The sequence below is a fragment of the Lepisma saccharinum genome, chromosome 19 (assembly GCF_977018435.1).
Source record: "Lepisma saccharinum chromosome 19, izLepSacc3.1, whole genome shotgun sequence".
Classification (NCBI taxonomy): Eukaryota; Metazoa; Arthropoda; class Insecta; order Zygentoma; family Lepismatidae; genus Lepisma; species Lepisma saccharinum.
The window spans coordinates 64,981,336-65,003,817 of record NC_139247.1 but is presented as its reverse complement, the minus strand read 5'-3'; the positions used below and the strand labels follow the sequence as shown (position 1 = coordinate 65,003,817).

The 22,482-nt window shown below is 37.6% G+C and overlaps 1 protein-coding gene across 1 annotated transcript; it reads right to left on the bottom strand.

Annotated features, from left to right (window-relative positions):
* Positions 1–1,748: 1,748 nt before the first annotated feature.
* On the bottom strand, positions 1,749–20,951 carry LOC146003044 (52 kDa repressor of the inhibitor of the protein kinase-like). The gene is given in 5 exon segments (XM_083141208.1): positions 1,749–2,386; positions 2,389–2,849; positions 3,299–3,645; positions 3,647–4,044; positions 20,465–20,951. Coding segments are annotated over 5 exon segments (2,331 nt in total).
* Positions 20,952–22,482: the final 1,531 nt, after the last annotated feature.

Genomic DNA, 22,482 nt, shown 5'->3' with positions numbered 1-22,482 from the left:
TCCGTGTAGGGGGTATTTCCTTTAAAAAAATAAAAAATAAAAATAGTGGTAACATCGTCGCCTGGTAATGAAAGGGTCCGGGGTTCGATGCCTGATGGAGGAACATAGTGATTCGGATCCCACGGTAGGCCCAGTCCCTATTAGCCCTTTTGTGCAAAACGTGGACTTAAAAACAAACTTAACATATACCATTATGTGTGTATTTTCTCCACTTGAATTCTTATTAACCTCCTCTTAGCGACAACGTCACCCGTTTCGACGTTTAGCATTCCGCTCCTAGTATTTTTACACGTTTATTGGACTTTTATGTTACTAGGTAATGGTGATCTTTTTTTAAAAAATGGAATCCATACCTCGTGGCTACAAATTAAATAATAAAACACAGCCACCATCTAAACGAACATTTTTTCTGCAGTTATTGATTACGGAGTCGAGTTTATAGGAGCATAGGTCAGTGGCGGATCCAGGATTGGCAGTTGGGAGGGTCGATTTTCGCCAGGTAGATTACAGTACCTTACCAAGCCAGGTTTTCAATGGTTATGTAAACAATGCTGCTTCAAAGAGAAGCTGAGTTGTCGCCTGAGGTCTGTCTCGTTGGTAGCGTTCGAAACAAGGGTTTGAGAATTCCAATTCTAGACCAGTTTTTTTTCATAATTATCGTAATTAATTCCAACTTCGCGACACACACATAAAAATATGCATCGTAAATTCGTAAATAAACTGATGACAAACATTACTGTCACTCATTACATGCACCTGAGGAAATATTGTCACCTTGGCAGACTGCGATATTCTTTTGGACAACAATGCGGTGAGACAGAAGTATCGCATCAATCCATAAGATTATATGGATAAAGCCTCTCTGATGCTTCATGTTGACCAGGGCATTCACTTGTTTATCTCAGTTGTTTCAGCCTCTGAGGCATGTAAATAATGCACAGTGTTGTGCTATGTAAACCTCCTGAGGTATTCAGGATATAGGAAGTTCCATCAGCCTATGGAGTCAGCGGTTTGCATAGTGGCAGTAAAAATCACGATTCGGCATGGAGGAAGGTCTCCATGGCCTGGGTGATATAGAGGTGAGGCAGACTGAGAAGGGACTGACTTTTGATTTGGATTGAGGAGCTTAGAGAAAGGAGTTGAGGAAAAGTGAGGCGAGGCGCTAGTCAACCTGCAACGAAGCCTACAGAGGACTTAGTTTATTTTTATTCTTCGAAATTGTCTTCATTCGTCAGATAAACAGGTAATTATCCTAACCCAGCCATGATTCAGGTTCAAAGGTTCATAAAACCCAATGAGTGACCATTGTCTTTTCTAGTTGTTAGTTTTGCTTGTTAGGGGTTTAATCTTAGTTAACTTCCTAACTTAAAATGTAAATATCAAATACACTTCCTCCATGCTACTAATAATTATAATATATCAAAACATACGTTTAGAGTTAAAATTATTTGAACAAGAATGAAATATTGGTACTATACCTGATGATATCGCGGCGGATACAGAAGCTAGAAGATTTGTTGTATCTAGGGAAACTTCAAGTGCTTTCCCTTGGCGCACGTTTTATCCTTAAGTTACTTTCATTAGGCACAGATCGAAAAAATCGAGTCTTCTTCTATATTTGCACACAATGCTTTATATATATATATATATATATATATATATATATATATATAAATATCAATCAGAAATGAAGTGTCTTCAGTACACCATTTTTACACGATAACTTATCGAAGGATAAAAGTTAAGTTCTATTGTTTTAGGAAGTCAAGGCGGCGTGGTTTCTTTTGGGAGAAGCGTGTTATTATTTCCTGGGGATCAAGAGCAACGTCACGATGAGTATGTAGAAGAGCCAACCCTCTTAATCTTTCCTGGCCCATCGTCGACCTTATCCAAGATTTTAAGCGCCTGAGAGCTGAAAAAGATCGTTCGGTTGTCGCTACGCTAACTGGGAGAGTAAGAAAGATTTTATATAGTCTATTAATAATTGGGAAAACATCCTTGTCACAATTATTATACAAATCAATTAGAGATGCATTTGTAAATTCGCGCTCAATTTTCCTCTGCCATGCTTGCAATTCAGCAGAGAGAAGACGCTGGAACACGGATTCAGACATACCAAACAAACCACTGAATCTTTTACTTAAGCACATTATTGCATCCTGTGTCTCTTCAGATTTTCTCTGGCTGGAGGGAAGGATAACTGCAAGTTTGTATGCGTCTAGAGTAGACTGAGAGAATCGAGATCGTAGGTCTTCAGTTATATTTTCCAGAAGTGGGATGTAAATTGCCACGCCGAAGTAGTCTTCAGGAAGAGAGCAGGATGGATTGCTGCGATGGATCTGTCTTCTGGCAACACGAGGAATTCTAACATCCATGTCCAATAATAATGTCTAAAGAGAACATGAAACTCCTGGTTCGTGGAAAGGCGTCGATCCTCAAGAACATTAAGAATGTCCTTAACTAAATTTACAGCTTCGTTCATGTCCACGGTCTTATTTTGACAAAGCCTGCTCATTGGAAGCGTTAAGCCGAACACGTCATCCAAAACAATCAATGTTGTTAAGAATTCAACATTGCATATAGCTGACAAAAGAGAAGTGGCCTTTGCTGCCGAATGAAACTCTCCCCACCCTGATATAAGATCAAGGCATTCTATTATCCGCGATAACCCAGTGCGAAATTCTGCTACCGCTTTGTGCCCTTGAAGCCAGCGAGTTTCACAAAGCGATGTTAATTGCTTGCCTCGCAACACAAAATTTCGCTTGGCCGAAGAAGTAAAGAAAGTGTGCACTTCTTTCATTATTCCGACTGCATTCCTCACACTTTCAATTCTGGATGATGTGACGGTCCTGTGAATCCGCACAATATAATTGTATGTTTATTGAAATTATTAATTTCATATTATACAAATCACTTTATGTTAACGGTTCAAAAAAATGTATAATAATTACTTTGTACAACGTTAATTATGTTTTATGTTATTTATTGCGCTATACGCTGTATAAACGAGATATTTGGAATTCTAATCAATAGTCATTATGTGGTAGTGCGTCTGACAAAAATGGAAATGTAGGTAATAGTGAACTGCATATTGCTCAGTTATTTCACTAATATATAGACCCATAGAAGTTGTATCTTCACCTTCGCGTTTTAGTTTCTAATATTTATGAACGAAATGTAATCGTGCAAATGATTGACTAGTGAACGTCACAATGTTTTCACCAAAGACAAGTTAAGTGTATGATTAAAACAAGGACAACGAACAACTGTCTGAATTTCTTTAACTGCTCAAACATACCTCGGACGTGACCCATCTGTACCAATTCCCACACACATTTGGGGATCCAGGCCTCTTTGTGATATCGTCTTTAACACTAATTGACCTACAGCTTTACCAGAAATCTTTGGCTCTACACTTTCAGTAGAAGGAGAAGATTTCTCATTGTTGAATACTTTCTCGTGGACGCTGATAAAGTCTAAGAAATCTTCACGAATTCCTTCAGGTGCAACATATCGAAAATTAATCGAAAGTTGCGATTTGTGGGACACGTCAGTGGTTTCGTCGAATATTACAGAATATTCTCCTGCTTGGCGAATTCGGTCTACAATTTTACTCGTGATCTTATCGATACATGCTTCTATTACGTAGTTCGTTCTGTACAGTTTTGCTTATGTACGTTGCACGTGACGATGTTGAAGTCAAATGTTGCTTCAAAATTTCATCCCTGGCATCAATATGAAATCGCAAAAATTCACGGAAATTGCCTTCGTTGCAAGGCACACCTTCAGTTTCATATTCGGAGAGTTTTCCGTCATCCCTGTGGCCTCTGAAGGGAACGTTTTGACGTCCAAGCAGTACGACAGTTTTCGCAATAGGTAGTAACCTTTCCCTGTTTTCAGCTATTTGTTGCAGGCGTTTCTTTTGCTGAATATTTATTACGTCGATAGTCGGATCACTTCGCATCTTCAAAAACTGTTTTCCATCTTCCACTGCCTTTTTGTGATAATTTTTAGATTCATGAACGACCAAATCACTATTTTTCCCTGTTAAATTTAAAAAAATCCTTCAAAGGTTTCGCAACTAATTTCCCGAGTGTCACATTGTGTTTAAACCCCCGACTTGGTACGAAAATGGGACAACATTTACACAGGTAGCCCTAAAGCTGATGTGAAATGACAAGCCACTCGAACGATTCCAGGTGCTTTTTGGAAGCGTATCGATGGCCATCTTTGTCGCCTTTCCTTTGCAAGGAGAACGGATATTTATATCCAACCGGTGGAACACAACGGCGCCTTAAAATACCCTATTTTGAAAAATCATATATCTTTCCCCCCAGAAATTTTCCAATCAAAAACATCAATGTTTTGAACTCGCTGAGCTGTTTCACTTTCCGCGCAAATTGTATTGTCTGCACAGCTTACTGAATTGGCTCCCTCCCCATTCTTATTGCTCCCTTCCGTAGCCTGCTTTTTTGTGAAAAAAAACCTCTCTATTGTGCTCGACTGGAGTTTTCTTTTAGCCGTTGCTAATTTTTTCCTATCCTCACAACTCATATCTTCAATGTAAAACAAATCACCAAGAAAGGAAGAAACACAAACACCTCTGTCACAGCACCAACGCCACTCATGCAAGCTACATGTCGCGCAATAATAACAAACGTTGTTTTATTTACACTACGCCACACTATCGCGATGGAAACGTATCGCACCAAACTCACTACCATCTCACTCGACCGGAAAGAACGCCAGAACTGACAAAGCCAAAGTTACGTTGACTTGTGCCGGCTGGACCCACCCTCAAGTCCGGTGTGGGTATCATATTACCGTGCATGTCCAGCGAAGACTGCAACTTTTCGGTGTTGACTGAAATGTTTTTCTCCCTCCTTCTGGTCAGTAGCAGAGGGAAGGAAAACAAAATTTCACTTCAACAGGGAGTAACAAAGCTCCTGTTGTGGAAAAAAACGTTTATCTTGTTAATAAGGGAAATGTAAGTTAAAAAACATACATGCAGCACTTAAATTATTAGTAATATCAATCATTATTATATCTCCCAAAAATCCATCATCAGGGCAGTTGGGGGGGGGGCGATCGCTCCTATCGCCCCCCCGTGGATCCGCGCCTGGCATAGGTAAACATTTGTACGAATGCGTTACCCTTGAAGAAGCTGCTAATTAAATACAGGTGCGAAAATGCTTATTCCCTACAGTTTGAAAATTCCCAAGAAAGTAAATAATTACACCCTGCACTGTTGCTGCAAGAAAAAATGCATTGTGATGCAGATTGACAGTGCAAATTGTCCAAGGCCACGTGTTCATGAACTCTGTGTGTCACTTATCGAACACTTCTCAAATACATTTTCGTCAAGCCCCGCCTTTCGTCTTCTGACGTAAGCCTAATCGCTTTCGTTGTTAGATTAGGCATGTTATGTTTAGGGCTATCTAAGCGCACGTATCTTTGAACATGCTTCCACGAAGAAAAATCCACACTTTCTCAAAATTTGCTCATTAAAAAGACATACAAAAATAGATTACTGATTAATTAATAAACCTTGCGCTCAGTAAGTAGATAGACGATCCCCTTTGAATATTTTTGAGCTCCATCATTTGTACATTTTGGTCGAATGCACACTGCCATCTCTTGAGGACTATGCGAACTAACAAATGACGAAGTTGTTCATTATTGCCATCTGGCGGCAGATTCATGAACTACGTGAAGCTCTTTTATATACGAGGAGATGATCTGAGTTGTATTTGTGTCTTCTTAATTACGACATTTTTCTTCCTCTTTTGGTTAATCTAGATTTTACCTTATTTGTTGTGTGTGACAGATATGTATGCAACTACAACATATATACATTTTGCAAGCATATGCACTCGATATATGTAGGAAATAAAAGGAATAATGATATGGAATGTCGATGGTGATAATAAATATGTGAAATTAATGTAGAGAACAATTCATCTTGTTATAAAATAAAAATCGCTTTCCCTGTTTTCCATCATTAGCTCTGCTGTATTTTGGTTTTCATTTTAATTTACTGAGTTATCCTACTCTTTCATTAGACCAAGTAAAAATATATTCGTTGTAAAACAATGCTGTTTCTTGTTTGTATCGGAGTTGGAGCTTCCCCTATGGCGTAATGGTAGCGTCGTCAAGGGGTCCCGGGTTCGATACCCGGTGGAGGCACATAGTAGTTCGGATCCCATTTTAAACTGTAGGTCCAGTCCCAATTAGCCATACTGTGTATAAAGTGGACTTAAAACACAAAATCAATCGGGATTGGGAGAGTTGTCTTTTGTGTAACTGTCGCACACTAATTCAGCGAGTACTTAGTTATTAATAATCTTATAACACCATTAAGCCTTGTTTCCATGATTATGAAAAAATAAATATGCTGACCAAGGCAGTAATTTATTTTATTAAAAACATAAACTGAACGTAACGTTTCAACCTTCTAGCAAGGTCTTCTTCAGACTCTGTATCTAGTACAAAAGTAACAAGATACAAAAACAGGGCATTATATATACACAAAACATTACTCCCTCCAGACTATTAGAAAGTTGTTCTGGAACTTTCTAGCAGGTGGCTTTCACTTGTGAACTGTACTTTCACCTAAAAGGCTAAACATATATATTACTTCCATATAGAATGTGGTTGGGCTTTATATCTCACGCTCTTTTTCCTTCATTTTCTTCCTTCTCCTCTTCTCTTTCTCTCTTGTCCTTTCCACTCTTTCTAACACCTTCTTCCATTCTTTGTTTAACTTCAGTCCCCCATTCCAGTTCATTGTGTCTTCTTCACCTTTCTTCTCTATTTCCTTGGCTTCCTTCCAACTTTGTAATAGTCTGGAGGGAGTAATGTTTTGTGTATATATAATGCCCTGTTTTTGTATCTTGTTACTTTGGTACTTGATACAGAGTCTGAAGAAGACCTTGCTAGAAGGTTGAAACGTTACGTTTAGTTTATGTTTTTAATAAAATAAATTACTGCCTTGGTCAGCATATTTATTTTTTCTTAATAATCTTAGTTTTCGTCTCATAACGAATTTTCAAATGAGACCGAGGTCTGTCTCTTCCCTGCACCATATATGACCCTTATGTGCGTTATGTATGTACCGCTGGATAGTGAGTATCAACACTATCTTCTTGTATATTTCCCCTTGTTATCAATTTGCATTATTATTTATTGGAAATCTTTGTGTTGCGAATATGAAATAATGTTGGGGGAGGGGGTTATGGAAGGGATGAAAAATATCCCTCAAAGGTGCTTTCTCCACTGGGAGGCTCTCATTTTACTTTGCAACTTATTAAGACGGTGTTGGCGTTAAGAATGTTGGCACCGAAACATTAATTTGTACAATATGCTGGACGTTCTTCAAGGATAATATTTCGTGAGATAAAAGTTATAAAAAGGACAGTTATACTCGTATATAGTACGTGACTATAGTAGAGAGGCAGTTTGTGATTTTCATATATCTCCATTGAACCAGCCTTCACTAGGTCAAGAGCATTATTCTTACAACTGCACAAGGACGCAATGAATTACTTAGAACTGACTAGTACATTTATGTATATTTTGCAATGTATTGTATATGTCTATGGCGGTCAACTCAATCCTAAGAAAACAAATCAAGTTTAATTAATACACCTTGAATGTCAGGTGTAAACATTATTGTAAATTGTGGTGACTTTCCTAAAAATATGGTTCGCAACACTGCACTTTGTTCCATTTCTACCTTACAGCATTGTATGAAACAACTTCGATAATTACAATTTTTATTTAATGCCGCAAGAGATCACAATTGGCTTGTTACATTCGGACACAGATGAATATTGGCATGTTACTAGTTACGGTAACATGAAATGATTAAATAAAATGCAGTCTAGCCATTGATAGATGGCTTTTGACATTTTATTTACTGTTGTAACACGAAATCATGCTGTGTAATGTTTAATTATCTTGTTCAATGATCCACTTTAACTTTCCGACGAAGCTGAAATGATATAACTTATCTCTTGCATTCTCATGATATTGTCAAAAATGTATAAAAATACATTTTAAATTAAAATGACACTTATATTGAGAGTTCTGTAATCATAATGTACTAACTGTCATTGATACTTGGACGAAATGACAATAGTAGAACATTTCAGTGTAAACGTGAACAATATATGCTGAAATATTGAAATTCACATTTGGATTTAACCTAATCTTCTCCATGGCGTAATCACTGTTTGCAGAATTTAGGCCAAGTTAATTTAGTCTGAACCCTACGCTATGCAATTAAAGAGCCGTAATGAAGGAATTAATTACCAAGTTTTTAATCTCACTAATTACAGATAGAGTAAAAAAGACTTAGCCAGGAAGTCGGAGTAAGTGTTCTTCTTCAAGTCGTTTTTTTTTTAAATATTATTTCCCGCTTTTTGTCAACATAGATCGAAGAACGATTTTACTTTCAAAGCAGATGAATCGTGAACAACTTCCATTGAACCAGTATTAATTAACATCTTAAGTTATTGTTATTATTATTATTAGGCCTATATTTCGAGAACTTTCCCTTTCCATATTTCGATATTTAGTAAAGTGTACACAATATATAGCTTCATTATAGTAGAATTTAAAATGTAAAATTAGGGAAAGAAAATACTAGAATTCTTCCACAACAGATTATATGATGGGTTTCGGAATAGCGATTTTATGAGCTAAGTAAATGAGTGACATTTTAGTTGGTTATAATCTTAGATGGCAACACCAGCAGTCAAGAATTTTGTCAGTCGATGCATCTATGTGTCATTAGAAAATATCAAACAAGTCTTTCGGATAGCACCCATTTCCTCTCACGATTCTATAGCAACACGAAATCTGAGCAGGGATCGAACCCGTTCTCCTCGCACCAAAGACTGGAGCCCTTTCTTTCCAAATGGTTAGTCCTGGTGAGCCTAATGCCAGTTTAACGTACCGTTATTGTAATGCGAAAGATAAACGCATTCTGGCCGGAATATTAATTGCCATTGTGCAGAAAGGGAAGTAAAACGTCAGATATGGGGGGCTTAAATTTCCAGTAAATTCGTTTTCGCGCTCGAACGCTGCTCGAATCAACTTAATCTTTCTTTTCTGTCTCTTGGCGGGCACTTTGCACGAATTACGGTTCAACGAATCCGGACATTCAGTTCGGCACAAACAGACCCAAAGGTCCAAAGCAATTCGTAATCAATGGGAAAGACAATTCCGAGTCATTCATTTGCTGCAGATCCGAGGGACTGGGTGAAGTTGTGGGAACGATTCAATGCAAGCGAGTGCGGAAGTTACTGCACCTTCCCTTCCTTTAGCACAACGCCTCACCCCAAAAGCTCCCCCTATCCCCTTCTTAACAGGCAGAGTGCGATATAGGACAGCAGAGTAATTGGATGGGCAGTTAGTCGTCGTAGGAAATGAAGAGGGTCGGTTTATGTGGACCGAATGAGAGAGAGGGAGAGAGTTTGACGGAGAGCGAGGCCGGGTACATAGAATGGAGGAGTAAATAAGGTGGAGAGAGAATGAACGATCCATTTTCAGATTCCGAACTTTCAGTTCCGTTAGCGAACTCTCCGCTAGAGCGCAGCAGTGGTGCACCGAATGAGAAGTGATGTTTATTCACTTGTCTAGGTGAGAAATACAGAGGACCAGTAGCGTCCCCAGAGAATTTTTGATTTGACTCAAAATATTATCCACTAAACTAATATCCATGACTTTTTAAACTATAAGTTCATAAGCCCATATCCAGAATCCTTCGTCCCAAGAAGGAGTTTTTGAATTGTGTTGGATTTAGAGGTTGTAATATTTTGTAAAGAAGGTACCGTTATTTTCTTTGGAATACACGGTGTTGCCAGAACAACACTGACGAACTTTCAAAAACTCTGACAAAAATAATAGCAACAAAAATAACTTAATAAATAAACTACCATTTTATTTTATCTTTACTTCCTTTTGTATTCAATCTCTTCAACGTGTTCTTTGAATTAATTATTATTTATTTTGAATTACTGCTCTCAGCAAAATCTCAAATTACAGAAGGGAGATAAAAATATACATATATTGCTTGATATATAAAAATACCAATACAATTATCATACACAGAAACATACATAGACCGATGATACAAGTAATCAGTTAAATAATCACATATATAATTAACCAATCGGGATATTTCACTTATTTTTCACCGGATAAGAACAAAGACATGTGTAATAATTACACATATTGAATACATATACATGTACAGTGTCTCTCAAAAGTTTTAGGACATTTTAAATTAGGCAACCCAATTTACGCAAGGCGTTGGTGGATTGCGTGTACAGTTAGGCTCAATTTCAGGGTTGCCACATGCACAATAGATATTTATAAAATACGCGAAAGAAATAAAAACAAGTATTATCGTATGAAATTATTAAAAATATCACTATTATATCGCAAGTGACAAAATTCTTTCTCAAAGAAAAAAAATAGGTTTTCTAGTATTTCATTGCTGATGAGTCTACAGAAAGGAAAAGAGGTGATAGAAAACGAAAGGTGACAAAGAAGAGGAGAAAGAGAAAGCAAAAGGAGAAGAGGAAAAGTAGAGGAGAGAAGAAAGAAAAGATAAACGAGGAGAGGAAATGTGTTGAGGAGAATGGAAGAAGATTCTAGGAGAGATGAGGAAAATGGAGCAAAGAAGAGAAAAGAGAAGGAAAACGAGATGAGAGAAGAGGAGACGAGAAGAGGGGAGTGGAGAGTAGAGTAAAGGAGAGAAAAGAGAAGAAGGAAAAGACGATTGCAGTGGAGTCGGAAATCTAAGACAGGAAAGGAGATACGAGGAGTGGAGATGAGTGGGATAGAGATAAAATGCGAGTAAAGTAGGGAAGGCGATATGAGATAAAAGCAGAGCAGAAGGAGGGAAGAAGAAGGAGAAGGAGAAGAGAAGAACAGAAGGGACTGAAGAGAAGAGGTAGTTGCAGAAAATATCGTCTCAGCGTCAAGAATTGATGCATTGGTCAAATTATCGACATGAAACATTCAATAACATTTTGAAATGTATTGGAGAATGTATTAGATCGGTGCGAAATGCCTTTTGGCTTAGTTCAGAGCAAGATAAAATCTTCCATGTAAGATCTTTGATTTTACCTGCGATTATACCACTAAAAACATGAATGTAATTTTAATATTTATAAGAATTATCCCATTTTTGTCCACTTCTCGGTTCGTTGAAATGGAAATTTTGTAATTTAATATTTCCCCTCCCCCCCATCGTTAATTTCAAACTGAATCATTCCGTTTCACATGGCGTGGACAATGAACACAATGGGATAGGTCTAAAACTTACGAAAATTTTCTGCCACCGGAAGGGTTTGAACCTACGACCATGAGATTGGCAGTCCTGAACGGTAAACACTACCCTACAAGCTTTCGCTCCTGAAAGCAAGTAGAAGGAGCTGACCAATGTGAAATGTAGATGCAACTCTCCTCCTACATGTAATGTGCAAACATACTTGTTTGTAACAAAGAAATCGAAGGTAGTACGACTCTGCGAAAACATTTAATGAAGAATTGCACATGATGAAAACTTTTCATTCTATATTTGCGGAGGTTTCCTTGCATTGAACTCGAGTGGGAAAAGGGGTAAAATTAGTATGTCCTGAATTTCCACAAATACAAATAGTTATTTCATTAATATTTGTCAATGTCTTTGAAGCAGTACACAATTATCGTTAGAGTATCATAATTCACGATCGTATACATGAAAATATCCCTTTGAACGTGTGCCAATTCATTTATGTGTTTATCTTTTTTTATAAATTCCATATGCAGAACAATGTAGCCACTATACACTGCTATTACAAATAATGTTACCATGCCCTTATTTAATAGAAGGGGATTTAGAAAAAAGAAAAAAAAAGAACACCTAGTATGGAGGATCGAACCTGAGACCGCAATCAATGCTTTCAAGAACTCTAACCAATACACTACGCCCTTTGTTTCCCTTGGATCAACTGTTCGTAATTCTTCTGTCGCGTCAATATTGTAAACGTTATCTTGCAAAAAGAAGTTCAATACTCTGATACAGCTCTGTACTTCTAGAATTACTCTATACACATGCATTTGTAATTTAACTCTGAATTTATTTATTCGTTCTTTGTATATCTAAACTTGTGAATATATATTTTATTTGTAATTTTATAACGGTTACATGAACATCTACGAAATAGTTTTTATAATTACCTCCGGTTGACCAAGTTGCCAATATAAACAAATGGAATACAGATTGTCTTTGATCTTACATTGTTAAGAAGGAGCGGATACACGTATCACTATCCCAATACTTATTCAATAAGGTTTCTTGTTTGTCAGAAATTGTCACTTAAAATATTGCATGTTGAGTTAGTGCCCACCTAGCCGCCTGTGATGAAATATATCATTCTTCAGATTTTCTTTAAAATTCGACTCTGGTCACTTGTAACTTGCTGGGTACAGACACTGTGCATCGACGCACACAGTTTTGCGATAAGAAGCGGCCTTGAATAGCGTGAGTGAGTCACTTTGAACGCGAACAAGCTGCCCTACCAAGCTTGTCTGCCTTTGAAAACCAAGGCCGTGTCCGGATTGGCAAGCGCTCCGTCCCGTTCTCTCTTGTTGCTCTCGCGTGCCGTCGAAGTTACGTCCAAGTCGTCCGAATCTACATGTCCCCTTTTAGTACGGTTGTAACTTTTCCCGCCAGGTGTCAGCCCGAATTTCACCCACCGCGGTCTGGGGCGCAGGCGCACCGCACGGAAGCAGAAGGCAGACGCTAAACAAACATCACAATGATTTCCACCTATTTACTACTCATATTAAAAATGTAACGTGCTATTTCATCATTTACAATTTTTCTACATTCAATATTATCGATAAACTGTTAAAGTATCACTGAGTTTTACATTGTCTCATCAGTAAATGATGTCTGTACAAAGTGAAAGTTGGAATATGGCTGCCAAGCGCATGGCCACAGCGAGTTCAAGCGTGCATCTGTCGCGCCTCTCTGCTCTGCCCTCCGACTCCACGTCTGCCGCGAATTCGGACAACGGAGGTTGGCTGAGTCCCCAAATGGAACGGTGCTCTAGGTGACATCAGCTGCCGATTCGGACGCGGCCCAAGTCACTTTTTTTCACCGTTTCCGAACGCGATTGCTATTGTAGAAGTATATATTCTCTCAAAAGAGCAAGAAAGGAAATTAGACCAATGTTCTCCCGTCGTTTACAACCAAATATTATCTATTAAACGAAAAGTTCACGATTGTCAATAAACCTATCTGAGCATAAGGTGGATGTAAATAATAAATTTAATAGAAAGATTCTCCAAATTTCTCTCCCACTGTCTACGTCAAGCCAGTACCCAGGGGGGGGGGGCATGAGGGCTATGCCCCCTCGAACCCTGAAATATTTAAATGTGAACCTATCAATAACTACGTAAATAACATCGTCGATTTTAGAAATGTGTAAACATTTCAATTTTGTTTTTACATTAATTATTCTGTTTCTTGCGCAAAAGTCTTCAGGCTGCAATATTGCATGGTTTTAGTTTCATAATGCAAGGCTAGCAGACGTCCGATTCACCGATTTAGTCAGGACAGTGCATTACTTTCAATCCCTGTATCGACTTTTTCGAACTGCAATCGTGATTTGAGAATGTCTTTTTATTATTTTTTTCCTTAACTCACAATTAGACATGTTCTTTATTGTAATAATAATTCCTAGTACGCAACATTTAATTTATATATATATTTTTTTCTAAACATAGAATTATCAATATATAATATATAATAAGATATATATAGATTTGGGTCTGGCCCCTCCCTCAAAGAAATCCTGCGTACGGGCCTTGTCTACGTCAATGTCAGAAATGCAAGCAATATTTTTATTTATTTTTAACCCAATTAAAGGAATGTGGAATAATTTAAAAGAAATAAGAAAGAGCGGAACGACTGTTGCTCTAGTTTAAAAATTGTTGTTCTTCGAGGAAGAAAAATACGAAGGATTTACTCCAGCACCTTAACACAGTGTCCCACGATTCTCTCTTGACTAATACTGTCAAATGTGAAGTGATTTTATGAATAAAATTTTCCGCCTGTTTACGTCTAACGTTGCGCAGATTTGGTAGTTCGCAAACGGTGTAATTGTTTCATGTTACCTTATGCAACAGCAAATACATTTCTGAACACGAGACTTGCGTCAGGAAACAAGCATTTAGTCTGTTCCAGTATCGCAGGAAAAGAATATCGTCCTGCAATATTCAAGCCTCTAGATATTTTCCATTAATAATGTCTAATCACAATAATAAGTTAGAAGAAATAACTCGCATTTTCACAACTACTAATATTCTCGTTTTTCTTCATCACTTAGAAAATTATATCTCGAAGATATCTGCTATACTACAAGAAAGCAATTCAAAATTAAAGTAAAAGTTCAACTACATGTATACCCTACGATATTTACAATATTGGAGGGACAGAATACTTGAAAATTGTTTCTTCAATAGAAGGTAAGGGCGTGGTGTAGTGGTTACAGTACTCGGTTAGACAGCTAACGGTCACAGGTTCGATCCCCCATTGTAGGTGTTCTTTTTTTTCTTTTTTCTAAATCCCCTTCTATTAAATAAGAGCATGGTAACATTATTTGTAATAGCAGTGTATAGTGGCTACATTGTTCTGCATATGGAATTTATAAAAAAAGATAAACAAATAAATGAATTGACACACGTTCAAAGGGATATTTTCATGTATACGATCGTGAATTATGATACTCTAACGATAATTGTGTACTGCTTCAAAGACATTAACAAATATTAATGAAATAACTATTTGTATTTGTGGAAATTCAGGACATACTAATTTTACCCCTTTTCCCACTCGAGTTCATTGCAAGGAAACCTCCGCAAATATAGAATGAAAAGTTTTCATCATGTGCAATTCTCCATTAAATGTTTTCGCGGAGTCGTACTACCTTCGATTTCTTTGTTACAAACAAGTATGTTTGCACATTACATGTAGGAGGAGAGTTGCATCTACATTTCACATTGGTCAGCTCCTTCTACTTGCTTTCAGGAGCGAAAGCTTGTAGGGTAGTGTTTACCGTTCAGGACTGCCAATCTCATGGTCGTAGGTTCAAACCCTTCTGGTGGCAGAAAATTTTCGTAAGTTTTAGACCTATCCCATTGTGTTCATTGTCCACGCCATGTGAAACGGAATGATTCAGTTTGAAATTAACGATGGGGGGAGGGGAAATGTTAAATTACAAAATTTCCATTTCAACGAACCGAGAAGTGGACAAAAATGGGATAATTCTTATAAATATTAAAATTACATTCATGTTTTTAGTGGTATAATCGCAGGTAAAATCAAAGATCTTACATGGAAGATTTTATCTTGCTCTGAACTAAGCCAAAAGGCATTTCGCACCGATCTAATACATTCTCAAATACATTTCAAAATGTTATTGAATGTTTCATGTCGATAATTTGACCAATGCATCAATTCTTGACGCTGAGACGATATTTTCTGCAACTACCTCTTCTCTTCAGTCCCTTCTGTTCTTCTCTTCTCCTTCTCCTTCTTCTTCCCTCCTTCTACTCTGCTTTTATCTCATATCGCCTTCCCTACTTTACTCGCATCTTATCTCTATCCCACTCATCTCCACTCCTCGTATCTCCTTTCCTGTCTTAGATTTCCGACTCCACTGCAATCGTCTTTTCCTTCTTCTCTTTTCTCTCCTTTACTCTACTCTCCACTCCCCTCTTCTCGTCTCCTCTTCTCTCATCTCGTTTTCCTTCTCTTTTCTCTTCTTTGCTCCATTTTCCTCATCTCTCCTAGAATCTTCTTCCATTCTCCTCACCACATTTCCTCTCCTCGTTTATCCTTTCTTTCTTCTCTCCTCTACTTTTCCTCTTCTCCTTTTGATTTCTCTTTCTCCTCTTCTTTGTCACCTTTCGTTTTCTATCACCTCTTTTCCTTTCTGTAGACTCATCAGCAATGAAATACTAGAAAACCTATTTTTTTTCTTTGAGAAAGAATTTTGTCACTTGCGATATAATAGTGATATTTTTAATAATTTCATACGATAATACTTGTTTCTATTTCTTTCGCGTATTTTATAAATATCTATTGTGCATGTGGCAACCCTGAAATTGAGCCTAACTGTACACGCAACCCACCAACGCCTTGCGTAAATTGGGTTGCCTAATTTAAAATGTCCTAAAACTTTTGAGAGGCACTGTACATTTGTAGCGTACTATAGAGAATGAAATATTTGTACCAAAATGAGACAATGTATTTGTAATAATAACTCTGTTTTTGGCAATTTTTTATAGTGTGACTGCTATGAAAAATCTAAGGTCCGGTTATTAATTATAAGTGTAGCTATTATACAAATCACACATTCTGCTTAATTTACTAATCTTGTATCCCATTGCAGTCTCATCATTGCTATGTGAAATGCTTCCGTTTAAAACAGTGTCAAGGTAACTTACATGTGAAACAGTGTATGTTGGAAAAGGGAGTTGTTAAATGTTTTGAGACTGTACTATTTTTCACACAAACGTTACTTCGCGTTTCGTGCGCCACTGCTGCACTCTAGCGGAGTATTCGAAATCTGAAAATGGATCGTTCTGTCTGGAATGAGTAACATTTACGATGCAACGTTTTGATGCCCGATACAAATGTTTCTCTACGGATGCTGAATGTTTGTGACGCATCATGCATTTCCTTCGCGGAAAGAAACTTTCTCGGGTATTTAATAACATTTCAGATTGCAAGAAACTTTAGAAGGAAGTCAAACCGCCAATTGCTTGTCGCAACTTAGTACACAGTGCACCAATACCGAAGAGCAAATGCTCGTAAAGTTGCACCGGAAAGCATATTCGCGAGATGAAAGGTTTACGAGATAAACAAAAGCTCGAAGGTAGAGAGAATTATTGAATCAGGGAGGAAACCTCAAATATTTATTCAAGCTGTTAATTAAAACGTGGCACGGGAGTGGGAATTATTAGCGAAATAACCGGGACACTTTCAAAGTGGCGAACAAAGGAGGGCAATTCAGAGTGACGTTTTCTTCCACCGTGTATGTCGCACTGACGAAGAGAACACCGCTCAAAGGGAGGATGCAGAAAACGCCGTAATTCCCGTAGACACGCTGGAGCTCCGTGAATGGTTCGGTGGTTCTGAAATTTCGAGCCAGGTGAATAGATCCTTATTGTCTCTCAACGCCAGTCTGAATGCAGGCTGAAATGGAATTTCGGGACTGCTGGAAGCAAAGCGTCTGCAGAATCTATATAAGACGTAGGAATATATAGAGAGAAGCTTCCAAACTCGAGTTATTAAATCTCTAGCAGAGTTCCTTCTAGGTACGTTGGCAATGTTGTGGGAAGGTGAATCGGGATAAATAACGCAAAACTTTGGTATAGGTTTTGCTCCGTCGCGCTTGTTGCAACTTGAAGTGTTTGCTCCCAATCTAAATCCATACGGATTGACTTGATTTAAGTTTCAATGTGGTGAAGTTGTTCTGCTTGGTTTTGCACGGCGAATTCCAATTTACCAGAATGAGATGCAATGTAGTGTAGTCTATCATTTGGAAGCCGGCCACATTGAGTTGTAGACTCTCGAACTAGACACAGAAAGTTCCGGGTTTGTGTCCCGATCGTGAGGCAAAGGAGTGATGAAAAATTTCATTTGGTTTGTAGTGTTTTGTCGTCTTTGGAAAGTAAAAATAAATGTTACTCCGTTTTCAAATAATTCAAAACATAGCATTGTCAGAATTTCGAAGTGTATATTTCTTGCCCTCTGGAAAAATGTTGCTTGTTCCCCTGTAAAAAAAAGGAAAAAAAAGAGTTTTGTCTTGCCCCATTTATTACAGAGGCATGTTGGTGTCAACGTGATGGAGCACTGCTCATCCCAATACGCAAATATTCAATGAGGTGCTTCCTGGACGCTGTGCTGCCAGAGAAATTTGCCTGGCCACCACGATACCCTGACCTCACCACTTGCGATAATTCGCTCTGGGGATTCACAAAGGGCATCGTTGCTGATGCTACTGATGAAGTTCAAGATGCCGTGAGACTTGTTTCACTCGTGTTACGTCAACAATGCCCATAGAACTTGACAGTGCATTGTCCTTTGTCATGTGAATGACAGTACACACACTGAGTATTCGAATAATTAATGGCTTGTATCACAAAATGGTATCTTAAATTCATTTTAAGTTGTCAATGAATACTACATCAAAGTAATCGTTACTTCTGTTTATTGTAGGGGTAACGGAACTTTGTGGACACCTTGTACACTGTTAAGGCAGAAAGTAGAGAAAACAACCGGTGGATCCATTTACATTGTCATGGACATAAACCTTTGCTCAGAGAGTAAGACTAGCAGCAAACATAATCTATTTCAGTTTTGTTTCGTTCAGGCTGACTGTCCTCTGACTCCACTTGACCAGTGGAAGTGGGATTATGGGAAATTGCTCCCGAAACCAATCGTCGAACACAAAAAATGAGCTTTCACGAGAGGGGGAAAAAAACTATCGTTACAAATTCCCTATGTTTGTATTGCTTCATCAGGCCTCTGCAGGGAACAATCATGCCATTTAAATGTCAGTATTATTGGTTAATTTATTTACATGGCCATGCGGACTTTCGGAAAATAGCCATCCCTTTGTTGGTTTCTCGTCCCCAATAATGAGTTTCATACTGTATACAAAATTTTCCAATGGGCAGGTTGCTCCAATCAATTTCATGGAGGAAGCTAGGGTAGATAGTCAATACATTATGCATGTGCATGTGGTATTTCAAACCGAATTACCACAATCGTGTTTGTCGGATGAAATGACAATTTTAATACAGACTTTTCAGGTCACCGGCAAATATGGAGAGGCGGGTAATCAAATCCCGGCAATGATATTACGCTTCCTTCCATTGGATATTATTGGTGAACAACTTGTAATACTCTCCACGTGTCATGACTTTTTCGTAAATCGCTAAGTGTAATGTTTTCTTAAAAAATGAAAAGCACAATGCGATATTTTACGGGTCCAAACCCTTCTCATTTGATTAGTCAACATTTTGCATTAATTCCATAATCAAATCAACAATTAATCATTTCATTATAACTACTTGAAAAAGTTTTGAAAACAATTGCGGTTTATTTATTATAGATTGTCACATTTTCTTCATTTACAGCAATGTTGTTTTTTCATATCCTAAGCACCTTTCAGAATTTGTTATAGAATTGATTGATTTGGTGTTTTAAGTCCACTTTATGCACAGTAAGGCTAATCGGGACTGAACCTACAGTTTAAAGTGGGATCCGAACCATTATGGGCCACCACCGGGTATCGAACCCGGGACCCCTTGATTACAAGGCGACGATGCTAGCACTGAGAATTTGTTATAGGAAAAATATGTTGTAATTGTCAATAATTAATTGTATTTAGTCTTAAAAAGTAAAAATTCAGACATATTTTGACAGATTGTTCAGAAGTTGAAAGTTGACATATGAATGCACTCCTACAATAAACCTTGATAATATATCAAGTGCACATTGATACTAATATACATGCAATGGGATTGTTTAAAGGAAAATATATTAGTCTATTGGTTAATTGTAAACTGTTTAATGATAATAATAGTTAGTAATCCTTTCACAAATATATAAATTAATATAAAGCAATAGTTATTACTTTTATCATTTACGGTCTGTAACTATTAAGGTTTAATTTCGTTATTTCTCTGTATATGCGGCCATACCTTTCCGTGGTTAACACCGATAATTATGTTATAACAAATTTGGGTTGCGTTTACTCTGCAACCGCAACATGTTTAATGGGAACGAATGAGAACATTGGCATATCCACCGTTTATTAGTTCTTTGACTTACTTAACTGACTTAATTCCTTTTGCTCCATCAGGAGCATATGGCTTCAGTGAAACGCCTCCATTTGGCTCTGTGACGTGCCAACTCCTTGACCTCTCTCCATGTTTTTCCTTTCTCGGCTGCTTCTTCTTCTACTGTTCTCTTCCATGTCTTCTTCGGACGTCCAATTTTCCGGGCTCCTTGGGGGTTCCAGTCTAAGGCTGCTTTCTCTATTGCTCCAGTTGGTTTTCGTAAGGTGTGTCCTAACCAACTCCATTTCCTTCTTTTTATTTGGGTTGCAATTGCCTGTTGTTTAGTTTCTCTCCATAATTCTTCATTCTGACCATTTTATATTGAGGATACGCCTGAGACAGTGATTAATAAAGGTTTGTATCCTTTTCGTGTTAGCTTGTGTGGTTTTCCATCTTTCGCAAGCATACAGTAAAACTGATTTTACATTTGTATTGAAAATCCTTATTTTTGTCTTTCTAGAAACATTGCAGGTTTTCCAAATGGGATACAGTTGTATAAATGCCACATTGACTTTCTTGATTCTATTTTGTATGTCTTCATCTGAACCTCCTTCTTTTGTTATGACACTTCCTAAATATGTAAATGACTCTACTTGTTCAACCAGCTCATGACAAACATTCAATTTGTCTTTTCCTCTTGCACTGACTCTCATTTCTTTAGTCTTGTTCACATTAATAGAGAGTCCTGCTATCTTTGCTTCTTCCTGTAGTCTTTTTAGTTTCTCCTTCATGTCGCTAAGTCTTTGAGATAATAAGCAGATGTCATCTGCAAAATCTAGATCTTCTAGTCTATCTTTGAGTCCCCATTGAATTCCTCTTTTCCTGCAACCCATAGTTTTCTTCATTACTGCATCTAGTATTAGCAGAAATATTGTCGGAGATAGAATGCAGCCCTGTCTCACTCCATTTGTAACATCTATGTATTCTGTAAGCTGTCCTTCATGTAGGATTTTGCACCTGAAACCTTCGTAAATATCTTTCATTAGGTTTAATATCTTCTTTGGAATACCATAGTCTGCTAGTGTCTGCCACATGACTCTTCTATTTAGTGAGTCAAAAGCTTTTTCAAAATCGATGAACGTAAGATATAAGGTGGCTTGCCATTCATTTGTTTTCTTCCAGAATTATTCTTAGAGTATTTATTAAATCGACATTAGTTCTTTACGAACCAAATAATGTGGATAATTTATGTAATAATAAATTAGAATATGACATAGATTTAGGAAAAATGTTATCTATGTATTCCCCCCACCCATTTTCCTGCACACACACACATGCCTGTATGTGTTGAACTTTCAGCAGGTCAACGAAAGTAGAATTTTAATAGTTATAGACCATGAATAACAATAGTTATAACTTCATGTATGTACATGGTTATATTTGTAAAAGGGGCCTCCCGATGGAACAGTGGATTCGATACCCGGTGGAGGCACATAGTGGTTTGGACCCCACTTTAATCCAGCCCCGATTAGTCTTACTGTGCATAAAGTGGACTTAAAACTCCAACTCAATCATTCAATCAATTTGTAAAAGGGTTACTAATTATCATCATTTAGCAGTTTACAATATCAATATTACATATTTCTTTTAAACAATCTCATGGTATATACAGTATCAATGTGCCTCAATTAACAAAGTTCATTAGGTGTTGCCAGTGGCTGTGATTAGGGAAGGCATGGAGGGTAGTTGGCTCTCTTTTGCTCCCATACTATGCTAAACCTTATCTACCAAGCGAAAGGAAACTGTCCTTGCCCCCCCCCCCCCCACCTAGTTTTGGCACCTTGCCCCCCGGCTAGTTTTGGAACCCAATCGCCAACACTGGGTGTTGCCACACTATAGATCATGGATCAAACTGCATTATGAACACGTTACTTCCACGCTTACTTAGGACAGTAAGTTTATTGTGCCTCTCACTCGGACGAACACAATTGCTACCAAAAAAAAATCAAAAAAAATCGAGAACCAAAACAGTTGAACATCGGTAGTGCAGCTTTGCACAGACTACAACCTATGTAGTATATTAACTCTTGAACTCTTGTTTATACACTTTATATGTTTATTGACAAAAACACTCTACAAATAGAAACTAAATCACATCTACTATTGCTACCACACTAAAAGACAGAGGAAAATTTTATACCTTGCTACAGTATGAAATTAGAGTTAAAAATAAATTCCTGTATTATCTTACAAAATAATTTATTTCTTGTTATGTTTGAATTTCTTTCACAAGTACAACGCTAAATAAATCTGTGTAGACGATGCAGACATAAAAGCTTCAATGCCAAACTGAAAATGTTTTTTGTTTGTTCAGGCTTTCACATCGGATGTTTATTTTTATTGCGTTCACTTGTTTCAACAAATACTGCAGTACCGTAGTTAGGTGCAATTGTAATATATTGTGCAAGAGATTTCTTTGCTGCAGTAGAATGCACGAGAGTAAATATTCGGTGCAATGGTTAAAGTGAAAATAAAAAAGAAAGTATTCGAACATATCAATTAAGCGTACATCGAAAAAGCAAGTAATTTTTTGATTACTGTGTGGGTTTGAACTTGGCATGGCAT